Source organism: Staurois parvus, unplaced genomic scaffold, assembly GCF_062004578.1.
Source record: "Staurois parvus isolate SC_StPar_1 unplaced genomic scaffold, SC_StPar_1.0 ptg001946l, whole genome shotgun sequence".
Classification (NCBI taxonomy): Eukaryota; Metazoa; Chordata; class Amphibia; order Anura; family Ranidae; genus Staurois; species Staurois parvus.
Window position 1 is genome coordinate 8,564 of NW_028319742.1, and position 22,069 is coordinate 30,632.

General features: G+C 49.9%; 1 protein-coding gene across 1 annotated transcript in view; it reads right to left on the reverse strand.

The window, feature by feature from the left end:
* Nucleotides 1–751: 751 nt before the first annotated feature.
* The window catches only part of LOC149433173 (phosphofurin acidic cluster sorting protein 1-like), a 40,283-nt gene continuing 18,965 nt past the window's right edge, over nt 752–22,069 (reverse strand). The window contains exons 5-10 of the mRNA XM_089664562.1: nt 19,122–19,164; nt 16,435–16,477; nt 10,011–10,152; nt 5,498–5,721; nt 3,799–3,912; nt 752–3,726 (exon numbers count right to left, since the gene is read on the reverse strand). Of these exons, the coding sequence (XP_089520688.1) occupies nt 3,614–3,726; nt 3,799–3,912; nt 5,498–5,721; nt 10,011–10,152; nt 16,435–16,477; nt 19,122–19,164 (679 nt within the window). The 3' untranslated portion in view covers nt 752–3,613. The remainder of the gene's footprint in view (nt 3,727–3,798; nt 3,913–5,497; nt 5,722–10,010; nt 10,153–16,434; nt 16,478–19,121; nt 19,165–22,069) is intronic.

Here is a 22,069-nt window from a genome sequence, read left to right on the forward strand (position 1 = left end):
GGGGGGTCGGCGGGAAGAACGTCGCTCACATTGGGGGGTGGGGTCAGTGGGGATAATGGCCCTTACGTTGGGGGTCGGTGGGAAGAACGCCCCGTCCCGTTGGGGGTCGGTGGGAAGAACGCCCCGTCCCGTTGGGGGTCGGTGGGAAGAACGCCCCGTCCCGTTGGGGGTCGGTGGGAAGAACGCCCCTCACGTTGGGGGTCGGTGGGAAGAACGCCCCTCACGTTGGGGTCGGTGGGAAGAACGCCCCTCACGGGGTCGGTGGGAAGAATGTCGCCCTTACAGACCGCTACAAAAGATCTCTGCTGTCATACGTCTGGCTGTACTGTGTGGGGTGGAGCTCTGGAACTATGCAGGTCCTATCAGATGTGAGGTCAATCAGCCAAAGCTCATGGAACTCCAGACCTCCTCCGGAGGACTCCTGGTTGAGAATGGCTGGATTAGATCATGGATTCCTTCAGGAACAGATTTCCTTTCTACAAACCTGAATTCAGATGATCAGCGGAGATCTGCTTGTGAACCTGTCTGTTCATTTGCTGTGGCAATGGTGTCACCCAACCTGTCCCAGCAGCGAATCAGACATGGACATTTCACATGCGGCGTGGCTCTTGAGGATACAGTTGATGTTTCTGGTTCTTCATGTCCTCAGCTCCAGAAATGCTCATTTACATAACGATATTCCCATGTAGGGAAAGTATAGATATAAATAACTCCAGCAAAGATCTAGACGGAACACAATGTAACAACACGATCCTTCGTACGCCTCAATTTATTCATCAATGTATCAAATTTCCATCAACAATAAATGACATCACATTTCACAGGAAGTGTACAGAGAAGATGAGGCATCTCATACGGCTCTTATCACAGGTCTCCCACCTTCTCTACTCCATACGGGGCTATTCTTGGGTCTCCCACCTTCTCTACTCCATACGGGGCTATTCTTGGGTCTCCCACCATCTCTACTCCATACGGGGCTATTCTTGGGTCTCCCACCTTCTGTATTCCATACGGGGCTATTCTTGGGTCTCCAGCCATCTCTACTCCATACGGGGCTATTCTTGGGTCTCCCACCATCTCTACTGCATACGGGGCTATTCTTGGGTCTCCCGCCTTCTCTACTCCATACGGGGCTATTCTTGGGTCTCCCGCCATCTCTACTCCATACGGGGCTATTCTTGGGTCTCCCGCCTTCTCTACTCCATACGGGGCTATTCTTGGGTCTCCCGCCTTCTCTACTCCATACGGGGCTATTCTTGGGTCTCCAGCCATCTCTACTCCATACGGGGCTATTCTTGGGTCTCCCGCCATCTCTACTCCATACGGGGCTGTTCTTGGGTCTCCCGCCTTCTCTACTCCATACGGGGCTGTTCTTGGGTCTCCCGCCTTCTCTAATCCATACGGGGCTATTCTTGGCTCTCCCGCCTTCTGTATTCCATACGGGGCTATTCTTGGGTCTCCCGCCTTCTCTATTCCATACGGGGCTATTCTTGGGTCTCCCACCTTCTCTACTCCATACGGGGCTGTTCTTGGGTCTCCCACCATCTCTATTCCAGGAGGAGGCTATTCTTAGGTCTCCCACCATCTCTATTCCAGAGGGGGCTATTCTTGGGTCTCCCACCATCTCTATTCCAGGAGGAAGCTATTCTTGGGTCTCTCACCATCTCTACTCCATACGGGGCTATTCTCGGGTCTCCCGCCTTCTGTATTCCATACGGGGCTATTTTCGGGTCTCCTGCCTTCTGTATTCCATACGGGGCTATTCTTCGGTCTCCCGCCATCTCTACTCCATACGGGGCTATTCTTGGGTCTCTCGCCTTCTGTATTCCATACGGGGCTATTCTTGGGTCTCCCACCTTCTCTATTCCAGAGGGGGCTATTCTTGGGTCTCCCACCTTCTCTATTCCATATGGGGTTATTCTTGGGTCTCCCACCTTCTCTATTCTAGAGGGGGCTATTCTTGGGTCTCCCACCTTCTCTATTCCAGAGGGGGCTATTCTTGGGTCTCCCACCTTCTCTATTCCATACGGGGCTATTCTTGGGTCTCCCACCTTCTCTACTCCAGAGGGGGCTATTCTTGGGTCTCCCACCTTCTCTATTCCATACGGGGCTATTCTTGGGTCTCCCACCTTCTCTATTCCAGAGGGGGCTATTCTTGGGTCTCCCACCTTCTCTATTCCATACGGGGCTATTCTTGGGTCTCCAGCCTTCTGTATTCCATACGGGACTATTCTAGGGTCTCACACCTTCTCTATTCCAGAGGGGGCTATACTTGGGTCTCCCACCTTCTCTACTCCAGAGGGGGCTATTCTTGGGCCTCTAACCGTTTCTATTCCAGAGGGGGCAATTCTTGGGTCTCCCACCTTCTGTATTCCAGGAGGGTGCTATTCTTGGGTCTCCCAACATCTCTATTCCATATGGGGCTATTCTTGGGTCTCACACCTTCTCTATTCCAGAGGGGGCTATTCTTGGGTCTCCCACCTTCTGTATTCTAGGAGGGTGCTATTCTTGGGTCTCCCACCTTCTCTACTCCAGAGGGGGCTATTCTTGGGCCTCTAACCGTTTCTATTCCTCACACATGGAGACCTCACATGGCAGAAAAGTCTGACTCTGGGGAGTAATGGAACCCCAACACCCCCCAATCAGTCATCAAAATTACATTACCAAACCATGAGCCGACATACTATATTTATTGGAATAATTGTTAAACTGGAAGAGGTAATAATACTGATTCCTGCTTCTTCTTCAGTTATACATTTTTCCCTGAAATGTACCGGAGGGCGATGAGAGAATCTCCCTGCCGGCAGTGAAATGAACACTTTTCCAGAGATATGTACAAGATAAATGAATGATGCTCCTTTCTAGAACATCCAGACGGGGATATAGATGACAGAACCAGGCAGTGGGGGGGAGGGGGGATGAATATTACTTCCTTCTAGTGCCAAACGGGGCTGAGGTGGGAAATAGACTATGTTTCCTTCTACAACCCGACAGGGCGAATGGATGACACTCATGCCTGGTTCCAGAGCAGAGGATATAGATTACAACCTCTTCTAGAACCAGACAGTCGGAGTAAGTGGTGGTGGTTGGGGGATGGACATCGCTTCCTTCTAGAACCAAGTGGGGGTAGGGAATAGACTATGCTTTCTTCTAGAATCAGATGGGGGGAATGGATGACACTCTCTCTCTAGAACCAGGCAGTGGAGTTGGGGGAGGGGATTCTCCCTTCTGGCACCAGGCATGGGGATATAGATGACACCCCCTTCTAGAACCAGGTGGGGTAGGGAGGGAATTGAAAATGCTTCCTCCTAGAGCCTGGTGGGGGGAAATGGAAGACACTCCCTTCTAGCTCTTGGAAAAGGGAAAATGGCGGGAGAAATCGGCAATGCAGCGTTTCAGAACGTTGTGAAAACGAAGCGATATGTGAGGTTCTAGTAAGAATACGGTCACGGAGACTCCACAGTCTGATTTTTTTTTTACACACATATTTCAAAAATATCTTCATTTTGTAGGAAAAGTGACCATAAAAACTACACAACTCCCTACTTGAAGTCACTGACTCAGGAAGGGAAAACACAGTGATTGATCTTCCTCCGATGACATCACAATGACATCACATCTTCACATGACCAAATACACCCACGGGGAACTGCTTGACGTGGGTCGGCCACTGAGCGGCCAGCTGGAAAAATTTGACATCATTCCACTCCACCCCATCGATGGTGACTGCAGAGAACAATAATGAGATCAGATCACCAATGACACCAACAAGAAGCCACATCAGTATCGGCCACTCACCTCGCAGCATGGTGTTCTGGTTCTTGGCTGTACAAATGAGGCGGCTGATCCCCTCAATCACCTGACTGCGAGATTCAGCTTCCTTCTCTTTGGGCTTCTTACTGAGGAACATGACTAGGAGAGGAGAGACAACATGGCGCCCATTGTGAGATCCACCATTCTCATTACGTGGAATTACTGCCTGCAGGAATGTGGGGAACAAACAGGGCAGATAGACTGATTGGGGGAGGAGAGGATTCTGGGAGCCAGGATTGTGGGTAAGGTGACAAGGGGAGAAGATTCTAGGTACAAGAACAGGGACAGAGGATTCTGGGTAATGGGAACAAGGAGAAAGGATTGTGGATAGGGAAACGGGGGGGTGGGGGAAGGATTCAAATTAAGGTAACAGGGCAGAGGATTGTGGGTAAGGTAGCATTGGGAAAGGATTGTTGGTAAGGATGGATTCTGGGTAAGGGAACAGGAATAGAATGTTCTAGGTATGTGATATCTGGGTAAAGGAAAGAAGGGATTCTGGGTAAGAAAGCAGAGAGAGGACTCTGGATGGTACTTGGTGGTGGGGAATGATGGTCCTCTGAAGATCTTCTCTAGAAGGGATGGCTATGAATGGTCCCAGGATCTCACTTCTATCTGTTCTCCTCCAGGATACAAGACTCAAGACAAACGGTTGGCAACTGGTCAGTTGCAGTCATGTGACGAGTACATCATGACCCACCATGCTGCCATTTCCTGACCCAGAGCCAGCCAGAAACCCCAGGATCTGATATATCGACCAAAGTATTCGGATACCATGCTCTAGCAGCACGCTACCACTCCACACCAGCACGTCTCATTGGCTGGTGGTTCACTGGCTGGTGGTTTTCCACCATGATGAAAGTAACTTGGGGGGTGGGGTAAAAGAGGAGTGTGTGGGGCCCCTGTGCTTCCCAAGGGCCAGTGACAGCTCAGTGTATGATAGAGGGAAGGACATGCTGCTAGCTGTAGTGCCTCATACACTCTGTGTTACTCCTGACCCCTGCGTGCTGCATTACTCATGTCCTCTGAACTCTGCATCATTATTGGCCCCCCAAATTCTGGGTGACGATACCAAGCCCTGATCTCTGACCTATTACTGAACTCTGCGTGCGCTCTGCTTTACTGAAGCTGGCTGTAGATGGATTCCAATCCATCTATGGCTTCTCTGCTCTACAGAAGTCAACATAAAGATCAACTTCTGGCCAACGGAATGTTGGAATATTTCCCCTTCAAAGGGCTGCAGTGCTGATGAGTGAGAATCCCCATCAGAATACAATGGCACAGTGGGGGGATTCCTTGTGTGGATGGGGGGGGGCACTTGTTTTTTCCATTCAGCCTGCTGGTGAATGAATGAATATTCTATGGCCAGCCATACCCGTGGCCCTTGCATGCGTCACGCCTTGCAAGGTGATCTATAAATAAAAAGTGTTCTGCACGCTGGCAATCTCTTGGCTCTCAGTAGCTCTCCAACCTTCAGGGCTGCCTGCACCCCCCATCCCCAGATGACGTGAAAGGTGATATGAAGGTGTAGAGAGGGGAATGCCGTTTCTGCAGCTGTATGTAGAGATGTGTTTAGGGCACCTCCTTCCCGTAGTATTCCATAGACCCCTCCATGGATGATTGTGGAGGGACATGATGAGCCTCACATGGCAGGAAAGATTTTTGGGTCACAAGGTCCAGCACTCACCCTTCTTGTTCTTCTCCTGGGTGACAATGGTCATGGCCATGCCAAGTGGCAGGTTGTTCTCTCCAGGTGGGGGGAGACGGCTGACTTGCAGTGAACGGAAATTCCCCTTGATTGTGTTTTTAGTGGCCGTGTCTCTCCTGTCTCCATCTTTCCTGCGATCCGTTCCCTGCCACTGCCAGTAATCCACCTGGAGCCCCATCACCTCAAGGCCTAAAGACAGAGCCCTGAGACCACCGACAGAAGGAACGATTGAAGGAGCAGCAAAAGGAAGCAATGGGTGAGAGTAGAGGGGGTCAGGGAGATATGGGGGAGAAATGCAGATTAGAATATGGAGGTCTCAATAGTCATTATGTCAACAGTCAAATTGAAGAGTTGTGGAAGGTGATGATGTCAGGGGGTGATGTCAGGTTGTGATGTCAGGGGGTGATGTCAGGGGGTGATGTTAGGGGGTGATGTCAGGGGGTGATGTCAGGTTGTGTCAGGGGGTGATGTCAGGGGTGATATCAGGTTGTGATGTCAGGTGGAGATGTCAGGGGGTGATGTCAGGGGGTGATGTCAGGGGGTGATGTCAGGGGGTGATGTCAGGGGGTGATGTCAGGGGGTGATGTCAGGTTGTGTCAGGGGATGATGTCAGGGGATGATGTCAGGGGATGATGTCAGGGGATGATGTCAGGGGATGATGTCAGGGGATGATGTCAGGGGATGATGTCAGGGGATGATGTCAGGGGATGATGTCAGGGGATGATGTCAGGGGATGATGTCAGGGGATGATGTCAGGGGATGATGTCAGGGGATGATGTCAGGTTATGTCAGGGGGTGATCTCAGGTTGTGTCAGGGGGTGATGTCAGGTGATGATGTCAGGCTGTGTCAGGGGGTGATGTCAGGTTGTGTCAGGGGGTGATGTCAGGGGGTGATGTCAGGCTGTGTCAGGGGGTGATGTCAGGTTGTGTCAGGGGGTGATGTCAGGTTGTGTCAGGGGGTGATGTCAGGTTGTGTCAGGGGGTGATGTCAGGGGGTGATGTCAGGTTGTGTCAGGGGGTGATGTCAGGTTGTGTCAGGGGGTGATGTCAGGTTGTGTCAGGGGGTGATGTCAGGTTGTGATGTCAGGGGGTGATGTCAGGTTGTGATGTCAGGGGGTGATGGCAGGTTGTGTCAGGGGGTGATGTCAGGTTGTGTCAGGTTGTGATGTCAGGGGGTGATGTCAGGTTGTGATGTCAGGGGGTGATGTCAGGTTGTGATGTCAGGGGGTGATGTCAGGGGGTGATGTCAGGTTGTGTCAGGGGGTGATGTCAGGTTGTGTCAGGGGGTGATGTCAGGGGTGATGTCAGGTTGTGATGTCAGGGGGTGATGTCAGGGGGTGATGTCAGGTTGTGTCAGGTGGTGATGTCAGGGGGTGATGTCAGGTTGTGATGTCAGGTTGTGATGTCAGGGGGTGATGTCAGGTTGTGATGTCAGGGGGTGATGTCAGGTTGTGTCAGGGGGTGATGTCAGGGGGTGATGTCAGGGGGTGATGTCAGGTGATGATGTCAGGGGGTGATGTCAGGGGGTGATGTCAGGTGATGATGTCAGGTTGTGATGTCAGGTTGTGATGTCAGGGGGTGATGTCAGGGGGTGATGTCAGGGGGTGATGTCAGGGGGTGATGTCAGGGGGTGATGTCAGGGGGTGATGTCAGGGGGTGATGTCAGGGGGTGATGTCAGGTTGTGATGTCAGGTTGTGTCAGGGGGTGATGTCAGGTGATGATGTCAGGTTGTGTCAGGGGGTGATGTCAGGGGGTGATGTCAGGTGATGATGTCAGGTTGTGTCAGGGGGTGATGTCAGGGGGTGATGTCAGGTGATGATGTCAGGTTGTGTCAGGGGGTGATGTCAGGGGATGATGTCAGGTTATGTCAGGGGGTGATGTCAGGGGGTGATGTCAGGTGATGATAGGGGGTGATGTCAGGGGGTGATGTCAGGTTGTGTCAGGGGGTGATGTCAGGTGGTGATGTCAGGTGATGATGTCAGGTTGTGTCAGGGGGTGATGGCAGGTTGTGTCAGGGGGTGATGTCAGGGGGTGATGTCAGGTTATGTCAGGTTGTGTCAGGGGGTGATGGCAGGTTGTGTCAGGGGGTGATGTCAGGTGATGATAGGGGGTGATGTCAGGGGGTGATGTCAGGTTGTGTCAGGGGGTGATGTCAGGGGGTGATGTCAGGTGATGATGTCAGGTTGTGTCAGGTGATGATGTCAGGTTGTGTCAGGGGGTGATGTCAGGGGGTGATGTCAGGTTGTGTCAGGGGGTGATGTCAGGTGATGATAGGGGGTGATGTCAGGTTGTGTCAGGGGGTGATGTCAGGGGGTGATGTCAGGTGATGATGTCAGGTTGTGTCAGGTGATGATGTCAGGTTGTGTCAGGGGGTGATGTCAGGGGGTGATGTCAGGTTGTGTCAGGGGGTGATGTCAGGTGATGATGTCAGGTTGTGTCAGGGGGTGATGGCAGGTTGTGTCAGGGGGTGATGTCAGGTTATGTCAGGTTGTGTCAGGGGGTGATGTCAGGTTGTAAAATGTTGTTTTCCATCATAAATCAATCCATTTTTGGTGAGCCATGTGTGTCTTTCCAGTGCCAATAATCTTCTCTTTTTTTCCTTGAAGGACACAGTCTACTTCATGACAGATGGTTGTGATGTCGCCACCTACAGGAGCAGGATGCTAGGTGCAACTAAACTAAAAGCACACCCAGGGGGCGGCCCTTCGAAGATGGACAAACCCCCCACCTGCCCCAAGGAGTTCAGTTTTCACCTAGCGTCTCAGGAGTTAGGATGTGGAGCTTTCTAGCTTCTAGTTTTTTGCAGTTTTTCGATTTTCCTTTGGAGTTTTTAGTTCCAGTCAAGGGATTTTGGTTTTTTTGGTTCTATGTCCTCATCTGTCCTCACCCAATGTGGTGTCATCCCCCCACTTGAACGAAGACTTTGTTCTACCATCTCCCTCATCCTTTTCATTCCAGAGAGGTGGACCTTCATGACCTGGATGGAGTTGGGGGGTTTACCTTCCACTATGGCCTCTATTCTCAGATCTGGCTATGGTTGTTAATGGCCCTAGGAGAGGTCCTATGGCTTCCCTCCCACCATTTCCAGGTGGATTCGGCAATCTATGGTCCAGGCTCATACCTTTGCTGGCTGAGAACCTCCATTTCCAGTCTCTGCACATTCTACCAGGGTGCTGAACGCAAGGTGGCTACTTGGCTGCCTGTTCCCATTTGGACCAAGTTCTGTGAGGTTGAGGTAGCTGCCTCAGCAGATGCCAGCTTTGTTCAGAAGGTTTTGCAGGTGTCACCGAGTTCTGCCGCGAATTGGTTCCCTCCTCTGTTGTTTTCTGTTTATGGCTCCGCCCTTCTCATTTTTGGGACATCCCATTGGTCATGAAGTATGGCTGTGCGTTTCAATGAATGAAAAAGAAAAATGGAATTTTGTACTGACTGGAAAACCCTTTTCATTGAGTTCCTTGAAGGACACTGCCCCCCCAGTCTTCTTATGGCAGTCTCAGTGGGTGTATCCTATACTCAGGGCTGGCGCTACCACCAGGCAAACTAGGCAGCCGCCTCGGGCACACTGCAACCTGGGCGGCGCAGCCACTGCTTTACCTACTCTATGCCATGGCCAGATCTAGGTTGGTGTTGGGATGGGCTTTAGGAGGATTTTATGCTGGGGAGGGGGTTTAGCAAGAGGGGGGAATAGGGGGGAATGTGGGGGAATTTGTCCTAGGTGGGGGGATTAAAGTTAGAGGATTGGTGCGAGGAAGGATTGGAGGGATTTGTTCTAGAATGGGGGAAGGGATTTGTGCTTAGAAGGGAAGATTGGGGGGGATTTGTGCTAGGAGGGGGATTGAAGGGGGGTAAATTTGTGTTGGGAGGTGGATTTGTGTGGGGGGGATTTGTGTTGGGAGGTGGATTTGGGGGGGGGGGGATTTGTGCAGGGAAGGGTAATTTGGAAGAAGTTGTGCTAGGAGGGGGATTGGGGGGGTTGTACTAGAAGGGAAGATTGGGGGGATTTGTGTTGGGAGGTGGATTTGGGGTTGGGGGGGATTTGTGCAGCGAAGGGTAATTTGGAGGGGGTTGTGCTGGGAGGCGGGATTTGGGGAGAGTATTTGTGCCGCGGTGGAAAGTTCGAGTGGGAAGAAGATGTGTGCTCGGAGGGGTGAAGTAGAATTACAGGTGAAGTTTCATGGATTTTTTGGGGGGAGGTGGGGGGGAGGAGTGCAAGTAGCTGGTCTTGCCTGGGGAGCAGAATATTCCATTCCCCCCCCCATACTGCTGATGCTATTGCCTGATAACTGAACCCGCCCCCCAGGTGTGTTTTTGGTTTAGTTGCACCTAACCTCCTGCTCCTGTAGGTGGCGACATCACACCCATCCATCATGAAGCGTGGCTGTGTCCTTCAGAGAACTCAGAGAATGGGATCTTATGGTACAAAAATGGCGCGTTCAGTATGTGGCCCCCAGGACACAGGAGCCCAGCGCTGCATTATGAGGAACATCTCACCCGGCATTGGACAGGCCGCTGCTGACTGAGGGGGATGGGGGAGGGGTGCCGGTGGCTTCTTTAGTGACGGACGTGTTGGTCGCGGGAGAAGAGGAGGAGCTCAGGAGCGATGGACTGCAGACAGAGGCCTCATCAGAATCCACTGCAGAGAGAAGAGAAAACCCAGAACAGGAATCAGTGACACCATCCATCCATCGACAGAAGAGAATCTAATGGGGGCTCCTCTCCCCAATTCCCTCCCTGACCCCCTGCAGGCCACTTTGTCCACGCACATACCTGTACATCGCAGCTTCCTTCTGGCTCCGCCCCCACACGTGTGCACAGCGCGGACAGACTGTGCTGTCATTTGCTGCAGCACAAGCCAATCACCAGGTCCCAGCCAAGGACTTATGGTTGGGACCTGCTGATCAGCTGAGCGAATGACAGAAGAGAGCTCTGTGTTGGTAAAGAACACAGGACTCTCTACAGACAACAGCAATGTGACACTTTTATCTCCCTGAGAAGCACGATGCTAGTGAAACTGTCATGGAAATGTTGTATTGTTGGTTGTCCTATAAATGTGTCATATATTCATGTTCTTCATATGTCTCTGGTGTGTATAATGAAAGCTCTGAAGGCTGCAATTGGGCCATCCATGTACCATGTATGTATTACAGTACTCAGCTCGGTAATGGATGAGATGGCAGATCTGCGCTTATAGACCGGCGTGTATACCACCATTCCATGCCAATGCCGCCGGCGGTAGGCCCCGGTCCTGTATCCACATATCAGCAGCATAGTACCACATGGACTTCGTATGGCCAGGCGCCGGGCAGTGTGAACTCCGCGTGTAGGCTCATGTATATCTTACAAGCCATTACCGACCTGAACTGTATCTGGATGGATGTGTTTAATAAAGACGTATCGGCCCATCCAGGTACAGACTGATGTTTAATAAAGACGTATCGGCCCATCCGGGTACAGACTGGTGTTTAATAAAGACGTATCGGGCCCATCCGGGTACAGACTGGTGTTTAATAAAGATGTATCGGACCCATCCGGGTACAGACTGATGTTTAATAAAGACGTATCGGCCCATCCGGGTACAGACTGGTGTTTAATAAAGACGTATCGGACCCATCCGGGTACAGACTGATGTTTAATAAAGACGTATCGGCCCATCCGGGTACAGACTGATGTTTAATAAAGACGTATCGGCCCATCCGGGTACAGACTGATGTTTAATAAAGACGTATCGGACCCATCCAGGTACAGACTGATGTTTAATAAAGACGTATCGGGCCCATCCGGGTACAGACTGGTGTTTAATAAAGACGTATCGGCCCATCCGGGTACAGACTGGTGTTTAATAAAGACGTATCGGACCCATCCGGGTACAGACCGATGTTTAATAAAGACGTATCGGACCCATCCGGGTACAGACCGGTGTTTAATAAAGACGTATCGGGCCCATCCGGGTACAGACCGATGTTTAATAAAGACGTATCGGCCCATCCAGGTACAGACCGATGTTTAATAAAGACGTATCGGGCCCATCCAGGTACAGACCGATGTTTAATAAAGACGTATCGGCCCATCCAGGTACAGACCGGTGTTTAATAAAGACGTATCGGGCCCATCCAGGTACAGACCGGTGTTTAATAAAGATCGTATCGGGCCCATCCAGGTACAGACCGGTGTTTAATAAAGACGTATCGGGCCATCCAGGTACAGACCGGTGTTTAATAAAGACGTATCGGCCCATCCGGGTACAGACCGGTGTTTAATAAAGACGTATCGGGCCCATCCGGGTACAGACTGGTGTTTAATAAAGACGTATCGGCCCATCCGGGTACAGACTGGTGTTTAATAAAGACGTATCGGCCCATCCGGGTACAGACCGATGTTTAATAAAGACGTATCGGCCCATCCGGGTACAGACCGATGTTTAATAAAGACGTATCGGGCCCATCCGGGTACAGACCGATGTTTAATAAAGACGTATCGGGCCCATCCGGGTACAGACCGATGTTTAATAAAGACGTATCGGGCCCATCCAGGTACAGACCGATGTTTAATAAAGACGTATCGGGCCCATCCAGGTACAGACCGATGTTTAATAAAGACGTATCGGGCCCATCCAGGTACAGACCGATGTTTAATAAAGACGTATCGGCCCATCCAGGTACAGACCGATGTTTAATAAAGACGTATCGGCCCATCCAGGTACAGACCGATGTTTAATAAAGACGTATCGGCCCATCCAGGTACAGACCGATGTTTAATAAAGACGTATCGGCCCATCCAGGTACAGACCGATGTTTAATAAAGACGTATCGGCCCATCCAGGTACAGACCGATGTTTAATAAAGACGTATCGGCCCATCCAGGTACAGACCGATGTTTAATAAAGACGTATCGGCCCATCCAGGTACAGACCGGTGTTTAATAAAGACGTATCGGCCCATCCAGGTACAGACCGGTGTTTAATAAAGACGTATCGGGCCCATCCAGGTACAGACCGGTGTTTAATAAAGACGTATCGGGCCCATCCAGGTACAGACCGGTGTTTAATAAAGACGTATCGGGCCCATCCAGGTACAGACCGGTGTTTAATAAAGATCGTATCGGGCCCATCCAGGTACAGACCGGTGTTTAATAAAGACGTATCGGCCCATCCAGGTACAGACCGGTGTTTAATAAAGACGTATCGGGCCATCCAGGTACAGACTGGTGTTTAATAAAGACGTATCGGGCCATCCAGGTACAGACCGGTGTTTAATAAAGACGTATCGGGCCATCCAGGTACAGACCGATGTTTAATAAAGACGTATCGGCCCATCCGGGTACAGACCGGTGTTTAATAAAGATCGTATCGGGCCCATCCGGGTACAGACTGGTGTTTAATAAAGACGTATCGGCCCATCCAGGTACAGACTGGTGTTTAATAAAGACGTATCGGCCCATCCGGGTACAGACTGATGTTTAATAAAGACGTATCGGCCCATCCAGGTACAGACTGGTGTTTAATAAAGACGTATCGGCCCATCCAGGTACAGACTGGTGTTTAATAAAGACGTATCGGCCCATCCAGGTACAGACTGATGTTTAATAAAGACGTATCGGCCCATCCAGGTACAGACTGATGTTTAATAAAGACGTATCGGCCCATCCAGGTACAGACTGATGTTTAATAAAGACGTATCGGCCCATCCAGGTACAGACTGGTGTTTAATAAAGACGTATCGGGCCCATCCAGGTACAGACTGGTGTTTAATAAAGACGTATCGGCCCATCCAGGTACAGACTGATGTTTAATAAAGACGTATCGGCCCATCCAGGTACAGACTGATGTGTAATAAAGACGTATCGGGCCCATCCGGGTACAGACTGGTGTTTAATAAAGACGTATCGGCCCATCCGGGTACAGACTGGTGTTTAATAAAGACGTATCGGCCCATCCAGGTACAGACTGATGTTTAATAAAGACGTATCGGCCCATCCAGGTACAGACTGATGTTTAATAAAGACGTATCGGCCCATCCAGGTACAGACTGATGTTTAATAAAGACGTATCGGGCCCATCCAGGTACAGACCGGTGTTTAGCCTGGGGGATGCTTGTACAGAGAATGGACATACTGCTAGGAGCTGGGACAGGAAATATGCTCTCCATTGAGGGCTCATGGGGGGAGGGGAGGAAGTCTGCTGACCTCAGAGGGCTCATGGGGGGAGGGGAGGAAGTCTGCTGACCTCAGAGGGCTCATGGGGGGAGGGGAGGAAGTCTGCTGACCTCAGAGGGCTCATGGGGGGAGGGGAGGAAGTCTGCTGACCTCAGAGGGCTCATGGGGGGAGGGGAGGAAGTCTGCTGACCTCAGAGGGCTCATGGGGGGAGGGGAGGAAGTCTGCTGACCTCAGAGGGCTCATGGGGGGAGGGGAGGAAGTCTGCTGACCTCAGAGGGCTCATGGGGGAGGACCAGTGATAGATAATAGGAAAGGCTATGCTCCAATCGGAATGTACATCCTGTGTATAGACACTCCCCATTGCATTGTTCTGTGGGAGGGGTTTGACCTTATTCATGTGGGGGGCGTGTCTGCTTGTAAATAAAAATCGGAGGCTGAGGTTGGATCCGCCTCTTTGTGAATTCCAACAGCAACCTGAGAGTGTCATGTGATCATTCCTGGGTAACGGAGCTCCACCCCCCACATTTCAACAGAGCTAACCCAGTTGGAGGCGCAGGAATCGTGTAGTTTGGCTGCAGTCGTGGTAAGCGAGATTCGCACAGCTTTATGGGGGATTTCTGCGCATCGAACTGCGAGTACTCACGGGAAGGAGAAATTCGTTACAGCCAATTTCCAAGACAAAACCATCACACAGGAAACACACTACATAGTGTCAGGCACAGACTTAGCCCCTCCAGCGCCCCGAGATGTTAGCCCCTCCAGCGCCCCGAGATGTTAGCCCCTCGAGTGCCCCGAGATGTTAGCCCCTCCATCGCCCCGGGATGTTAGCCCCTCGAGTGTCCCGAGATGTTAACCCCTCCATCGCCCCGGGATGTTAGCCCTTCCATCGCCCCAAAATGTTAGCCCCTCCATCGCCCCAATTTGTTACCCCTCCATCGCCCCGAGATGTTAGCCCTTCCATCGCCCCCAGATGTTAACTCCTCCATCGCCCCAGATGCTGGCCCCTCCATCGCCCCAGATGCTGGCCCCTCCATCGCCCCAGATGCTGGCCCCTCCATCGCCCCAGATGCTGGCCCCTCCATCAACCCAGATGCTGGCCCCTCCATCAACCCAGATGCTGGCCCTTCCATCGCCCTGAGATGTTAGCCCCTCCATCGCCCCAGATGTTAGCCCCTCCATCGCCCCAGATGTTAGCCCCTCCATCACCCCAGATGTTAGCCCCTCCATCACCCCAGATGTTGGCCCCTCCATCACCCCAGATGCTGGCCCCTCCATCAACCCAGATGCTGGCCCCTCCATCAACCCAGATGCTGGCCCTTCCATCGCCCTGAGATGTTAGCCCCTCCATCGCCCTGAGATGTTAGCCCCTCCATCACCCTAGATGTTAGCCCCTCCATCACCCCAGATGTTAGCCCCTCCATCACCCCAGATGTTAGCCCCTCCATCACCCCAGATGTTAGCCCCTCCATCACCCCAGATGTTAGCCCCTCCATCACCCCAGATGTTAGCCCTTCCATCACCCCAGATGTTAGCCCCTCCATCACCCCAGATGTTGGCCCTTCCATCACCCCAGATGTTAGCCCTTCCATCGCCCTGAGATGTTAGCCCCTCCATCACCCCAGATGTTAGCCCCTCCATCACCCCAGATGTTGGCCCCTCCCCTGCCAGTGTCATTAGTACAATGACAGTGTGCAGCATTATCACTGATCACTTTATTAGTGTCACTGGAGATGTCAGTCAGTCAGTTCGGCCCCCAGTGTCAGTTAGTGTCAGATTGCCCGCCGCACTATCACATTCCCACTATATGTAGCTGATCTCCACCATTACTAGTATAAAAATAAATAAAGATCCCAGTATATATCCCAAAGTCTGTATAACTTTCACACAAACCAATCAATATACGCTTACTGAGATTTTTTTATGAACGGCACGGAGCAGAATACATTTTGGCTTAAATTTATGAAGAAATTAGATTTAAAAAAAAAAATTGAATACCACCAAAGGAAAGCTTTGTGTGGTAAAAATGACAGAAATGTTATTTAGGTACAGTGTTGCATGACCGGGCAATTACCAGTTAACCTCTTGTCACCGCACAAACGCAAATGTGCGGCCTCCCATCGTCTGGGCCTAGACGCCGAGCAGCCGCACATTTGTGCTTTATGAAAAAAACACATATGTGCTGAGAGAGCGTGACCTGCGCTCCCAACACACGTCGGTACGGTCGGAAAGGTCCCGATCTCCTCTTTCGATCAGGACCTTTTCCGAACATGTGACCGCCATGACAATGAATCATGGCGGTCACATGACCATAAAACCCCGCCCTGGCTTCTGGAACCCTTAAAGGGCCGGGAGGCTCCGGTGCCAAGGGGTTAAAGTAGCATAGTGTTGAATAGCAAACAATGGCCTTGTCATGAAGGGGGGAACCTCCTGGAGCTCAGGTGGTTGAGGACATATTTCTCTGTGGGGGCAGAATAATCATTCCTATCAGTTCTCCTTCAGTGTAATACACGTAACGTGCACCATGCTGGGAAGGTACATAGTCAGGTCAGTCAAGTTGAGAGTTCCATTATAGAAAGCAGAAGAATGAGGGAAGGTTTGAGCAACATGTGACTAGCAGGATAGTTGAGGCCTCCTGGACACTGGAGTCATGGCAGAACCATCATCTGTGGCCCCAACACCTTCATATGGTCACGGCACTCTCAGGTAACGTCGGATGTGCATACATTATTCCTGTTCCTTACCCTGTGTGGTCTGTAAACTCACCAGAAGCTGGCAGTGGTTGCTCTACAATTCCAACCTTCACAATCTGTGACAATAGAAGACAAACATATTTTCATTTTTAGGACACAGATTGTAGAAGAACACCGTATAGAGGAAATGGCATTGTGACACGGGATGGATGGAATACACCAAGACACCATCAGGACCATCATTCCATAGAAGAGGGAGGATGAGTCTAGAGAAGCCTTTCTGTACTAGTACATCTATGACCTGCATGGATTCCTATCAGTATACTCCACTACTGCTAGCTTTACCAGATCACTTCCCAAAATCACTCATTTCATACAACAAACCAGGTTGTCTTCAAGTTTGGTGGATATTTCTGGTCTCATCCATGTAGAAGATTGAGAACCCAAATGAATAGCCAGTACAGAAACATTATTCCGTAAGAGTCTAATCTAGATATGAAAGGCGGTCAAACATTTCGCTTCAGTATAATGACCCCAAAACATCGTCCATGTGAGCACCCTCAACTGAGCCCAAGATATCATGAAAGAGGAGGAGAAGGACAGAAGAACGGAGGTCAAGCAGAACGAGGCGATAGATGAGCTGAATGAGGAGAGGAACAAGAATTCAGCTGGAGAGGAGATTGTTGGTTTAGACCACGGGTCTCCAAACTGCTGCCCTTCACTAGCCTTTATCCGGCCATTGGGGCACTATTCCTTCCAATGATATGAGGAACTATTTCTTCCACTGACACCAATTATGGGGCACTACTCCTCCTCCTACTGACCTTCGACCCTGAGGCCATGTTTATTCTGAGTGATGCTGGGCCCGGGACATTTTCTACCCCAATTGGCTACAAGCCGGTCCCTCTAAAATTTAAAGGACAGTATACTGGCCCCTTGTTTGAAACGTTTGGAGACCCCTGGTTTAGACTGGAGTCAGTATACTACAATATGATTACTGAGATTCAGAATATTCATTGTAATTAGTTGTAGAAAAGACTGTTCAGTAAAACATGGTGTGCTGAGTGCTAACTCTCCAACAACTGTTACAAAGGCCAGCCCAAGTCTAGATGGGAGAATCTGCAAACTCACATTTCTAGAACAAAAAAGTGGTGGTTGGGGGGGGGGGGGGGAGGGAGGTGCTCCACTCCAAAGTAAAAGTCAGTGTGTACAGTTATGAATCTATTTGGTATTGAAGACTAGATCACCCGAACCTCCAACGCATTTCACTCAGCAATAGACGTAATCATAGAGTCAGGCCGAGGCTCCGGTGATCTCGTCGGTCAGGCCGAGGCTCCGGTGATCTCGTCGGTCAGGCCGAGGCTCCGGTGATCTCGTCGGTCAGGCCGAGGCTCCGGTGATCTCGTCGGTCAGGCCGAGGCTCCGGTGATCTCGTCGGTCAGGCCGAGGCTCCGGTGATCTCGTCGGTCAGGCCGAGGCTCCGGTGATCTCGTCAGTCAGGCCGAGGCTCCGGTGATCTCGTCAGTCAGGCCGAGGCTCCGGTGATCTCGTCAGTCAGGCCGAGGCTCCGGTGATCTCGTCAGTCAGGCCGAGGCTCCGGTGATCTCGTCAGTCAGGCCGAGGCTCCGGTGATCTCGTCAGTCAGGCCGAGGCTCCGGTGACCTCATCTTTTATACAAGATGGATTAAAAGATGTAAACTTTGGTTTTTGTTCTGTAGTGTGGCATCCCTCCACTCCCTCCTTTTTTTTCTATAATGTTTGCATGCTGGGCAGAGGATGGACTGCTTGGGGAGCCAACACCTACTGCTGGGTGTGCAGAGATCCATCATCTGCAGGGGAGCAGAGGGTTGTACGGTTTTATGTAATCAAGCTGAATGGCTTTCTACAAGTCAAGTGTTCCTTGAAGGCCACAAAAAGCAGATGACGAAGTGAACGACCTTCAGACAAGAACTGTTCATGGGTGTGGAGTGTAAATGTTCCAGCAGAAGCATCATCTGGCGTGCCAGGATCTGAGGGTCTCCCATTGAGCTCAGGCAGGGATCACTTTTCTTACTTTGATTTTCTAGGCAGTACTATAGCATTGTGTTCTCCATTCCTTAAGGTGTTTTTTTTTCCATTTGGCCAAATTTCTAATTGAGTCAGTATAGAATAGCACCACGTGAAGACAACAGATGGCTTTCTTGTGATCACATTTGTGGGATTTAATTGTACATAACAAACACCAAGACTCTCACTGAAAACGAGCTGTCCTTGTCTACATTATGATAGGATCTGAGCCACCTCAATCCCAACATCCTACATTGTGAATGGGAAACTCTTACTGCCCTAACCACCTCGGCTTCCTCAATTCCAAACGGTTACAGGAGACTTATCACCATTTATAATCCACAGATATAAATCTGTGAATAAGAATCACTCAATGAATCATCATACAATCATTGGGCACCTACCACCCTCGGTATGGTAAATTCTGTATACATTTCTGCTGATCGCTCAAACATCCTAAATGTCTAAGTACTATTGATGGACCATAGATGATGTGTGCCGGTGTACGGGATTAGGGAAGAACACATATTGTAGTTGTACACGTGGCGGGAACTTTGCAACTCAAAATGGATAAGATGATTGCCGCCATTAAAGACTTTTTTTCTTAAATAATATATAATTATAGAACAATACATTTCAATCATGTTTAAAATTTGTTGGTATAAAATATTTGGATAAATATCAAATGTTTGTTTCTGTGCAAAGCGGACTCACCCCAATAAAAGGAACAAACTTCTGGCAAGAATCTTCTTCAGCACTGAGAAAAGGGGAAGAGGAGAAGAAAAGACACCGAAATAGAAAATTTAAGAAGTAAAGCAGAGATGTGAAAACAAATAATAGAATAACACAAGAAAGAAAGCTGAGAAAATCGAGCAACATCGAGAAGAACACAGGAAATATTAGAGAGGTCGGAGCAGAGGAGATGGAGCAGGAAAAGTGAGGAGAGGGAGAGGTGGGAACAGAGGGGATTGAGGAGGGCAAACGGGGAAAAGGAAGGAGAGGTGGGACCAGAGGAGGTGGAGAACAAATGAGGAAATAGGGAAGATAGAGGAGGAAAAGTCAGAAGGAGAGGTGCGACTAGAGGAGATGAGGGAGAACAAATGAGGAAACAGAAGATGGAGGAGGAAAACGTGAGGAGAAGGAGAGGTGCGACTAGAGGAGATGGAGGAGAACAAATGAGGAAACAGAAGATGGAGGAGGAAAAAGTGAGGAGAAGGAGAGGTGGGACTAGAGGAGATGGAGGAGAACAAATGAGGAAACAGAAGATGGAGGAGGAAAAAGTGAGGAGAAGGAGAGGTGGGACTAGAGGAGATGGAGGAGAACAAATGAGGAAACAGAAGATGGAGGAGGAAAAAGTGAGGAGAAGGAGAGGTGGGACTAGAGGAGATGGAGAACAAATGAGGAATCAGAGAAGATGGAGGAGGAAAAGTGAGGAGGAGAGGAAAAGTGAGGAGGAGAGGTGGGAACAGAGGGGATTAAGGAGGACAAACAAGGAAAAGGACGGAGAGGTGGGACCAGAGGAGACGGAGGAGAACAAATGAGGAAACAGAGAAGATGGAGGAGGACAAATGAGGAAAAAGAAGGAGAGGTGGGAACAGAGGCAATTATGAGGACAAACGAGAAAACAGAAGGAGAGGTGGGAACAGAGGAGATGGAGGAGGACAGATGGATAACAGAAGATTTGGAAGAAGCTGAGATGGATGAGGACAGGAGCTGGATGAAAAAGTGAATACTAGGAGCAGGGGCGGACTGACCATTCGGACACTCAGGCACTGCCCGAGGGCCCAGGGTCAGTAGGGGGCCCCATGAGATGCCCCTGGTACCTTTCACAGGCTTTTTTTGGGTGTGGTTTGAGTGTGGGTGAGGACACAGGGGCCCCATGATCCCCTATTGCCCGGGGGCCCCATGAGTTGTCAGTCCACCCCTGACTAGGAGGAGGAGGAGGAGGAGACAGAAGGAGAGGTGGGAACAGGGGAGATGGAGAAGGACAAACAAGGACAAGGAAGGAGAAGTGGGAAGAGAAGAGATGGAGGAGAACAAATGAGGAAATAGAAGGAGAGGTGGGGACAGACTAGATTAAGGACAAATGAGGAAAAGGGAGGAGAGGTGGGAAGAGAGAAGATGGAGGAGGACAAATGAGAAAATGGAAGGATAGTGGGAACAGAGGGGAAAACGGATAACACATGGATAACAGAAGATTTGAGAGAAGCTGAGATGAATGAGGACACACAGATGATATGAGGAGAGAGCTGGATGGAAACGTGCATAATGAGAGGGGGGTGAGGAAACAGAAGCAGTGCTGGGAACAGAGGAGATCAGAACAAATGAAGAAGTGGAAGGAGAGGTGGGAACAGAAGAGATCAAGAAGGACAAACAAGGAAATGGGAGGAGAGGTGGGGACAGAGGAGACAAAGGATGACAAATGGATACCAGAAGAAGAGTTGGGAGAAGCTGAGATGGATGAGGACACATGAATGACATGATGAGAGGAGATGGAGGAAAACGTGAAAACTAAGAGAAGGGTGAGGAATCAGAAGGAGAGGTGGGAACTGAGGAGATGGAGGAGGACAAATGAATAAAAGAAGAAGAGTTGGGAGAAGCTAAGATGGATGACGACATATGAATGACTTGAGGCGAGGAGATGGAGGAAACCATCAATACTAGGAGTGGAGGCACCAGAAGAGAACATAGAAGGGGCCCCATAAAAAAGTATGGATGGGGTAAAGGAAGATGGAGGGGGGATGAGGGAGAACAGGTGTGGAAGGAAGGAAAATGAATAACAGAAGGAGAGGAGGAAGCAAAGGAGATGGAGCGGAAAAATGAACAACAGAAAGAAAGATAAGGAAAGAAGATATGAACGAGAACAAATGGATGGCAGAAGGAAAGATGGAGAATGACACATGAATAATAGGAGGAGAGATAGGAGGAGAGGAGATGGAGGAGGAAAATAGGATGAGAGGTGGCAGAAAACAAGATTGACAAAGATCCGTAAATAATAGAATAAGAGAAAGGGAGAGAGAAGAGACATATGAATGAAAATAAGAAAAAAAATAAAAGGAGAGCAGCAGATGATGGATAACACGTAGACAACAATAGAAGTGCAAAAAGATGGGATAAAAGAAGACAAATGGATAACAGAGGGAAAAGTAAGAGAAGAGGTGATGGAGGACGATAGATAGCCAAAGGTGAAGAGAAGAGGTGATGGAGGAGGACAATGAGTAGCAGAAAGAGAGGTGGGAGAAGCTGAGATGGATGTGGACACAAATAATATGAAAGAAGAGGAGAAGGAAGAAAAATTCATGAATAATAGGAGGACAGGCTGGAGGAAAGGAGATCAAGGAGGACCCATGAATATTAGGAGAGATGGGAGATGAGGCGATGGAGAAAGACTCAAATATTAGAGGAAGAGATGGGAAAAGAGGAAAAGTATTCATGAATAACAGATGAAAAGATAGAAGATGAGGAAGGACACAGATAATAGAAAAAGAGGTGGGAGAAGAACAGAACGACAAAGATCTTTGAATAATAAAAGTGTTGGAGAAGAGGAGATGAAGGAGGACATGTGAATATTAGGACGACAGATGGAAAAACAGGACAACAAATAGATACCAGAAGGAAAGGTCTAAGAAGAGGAAACAAAGGAGGACCCATGAATAATACAA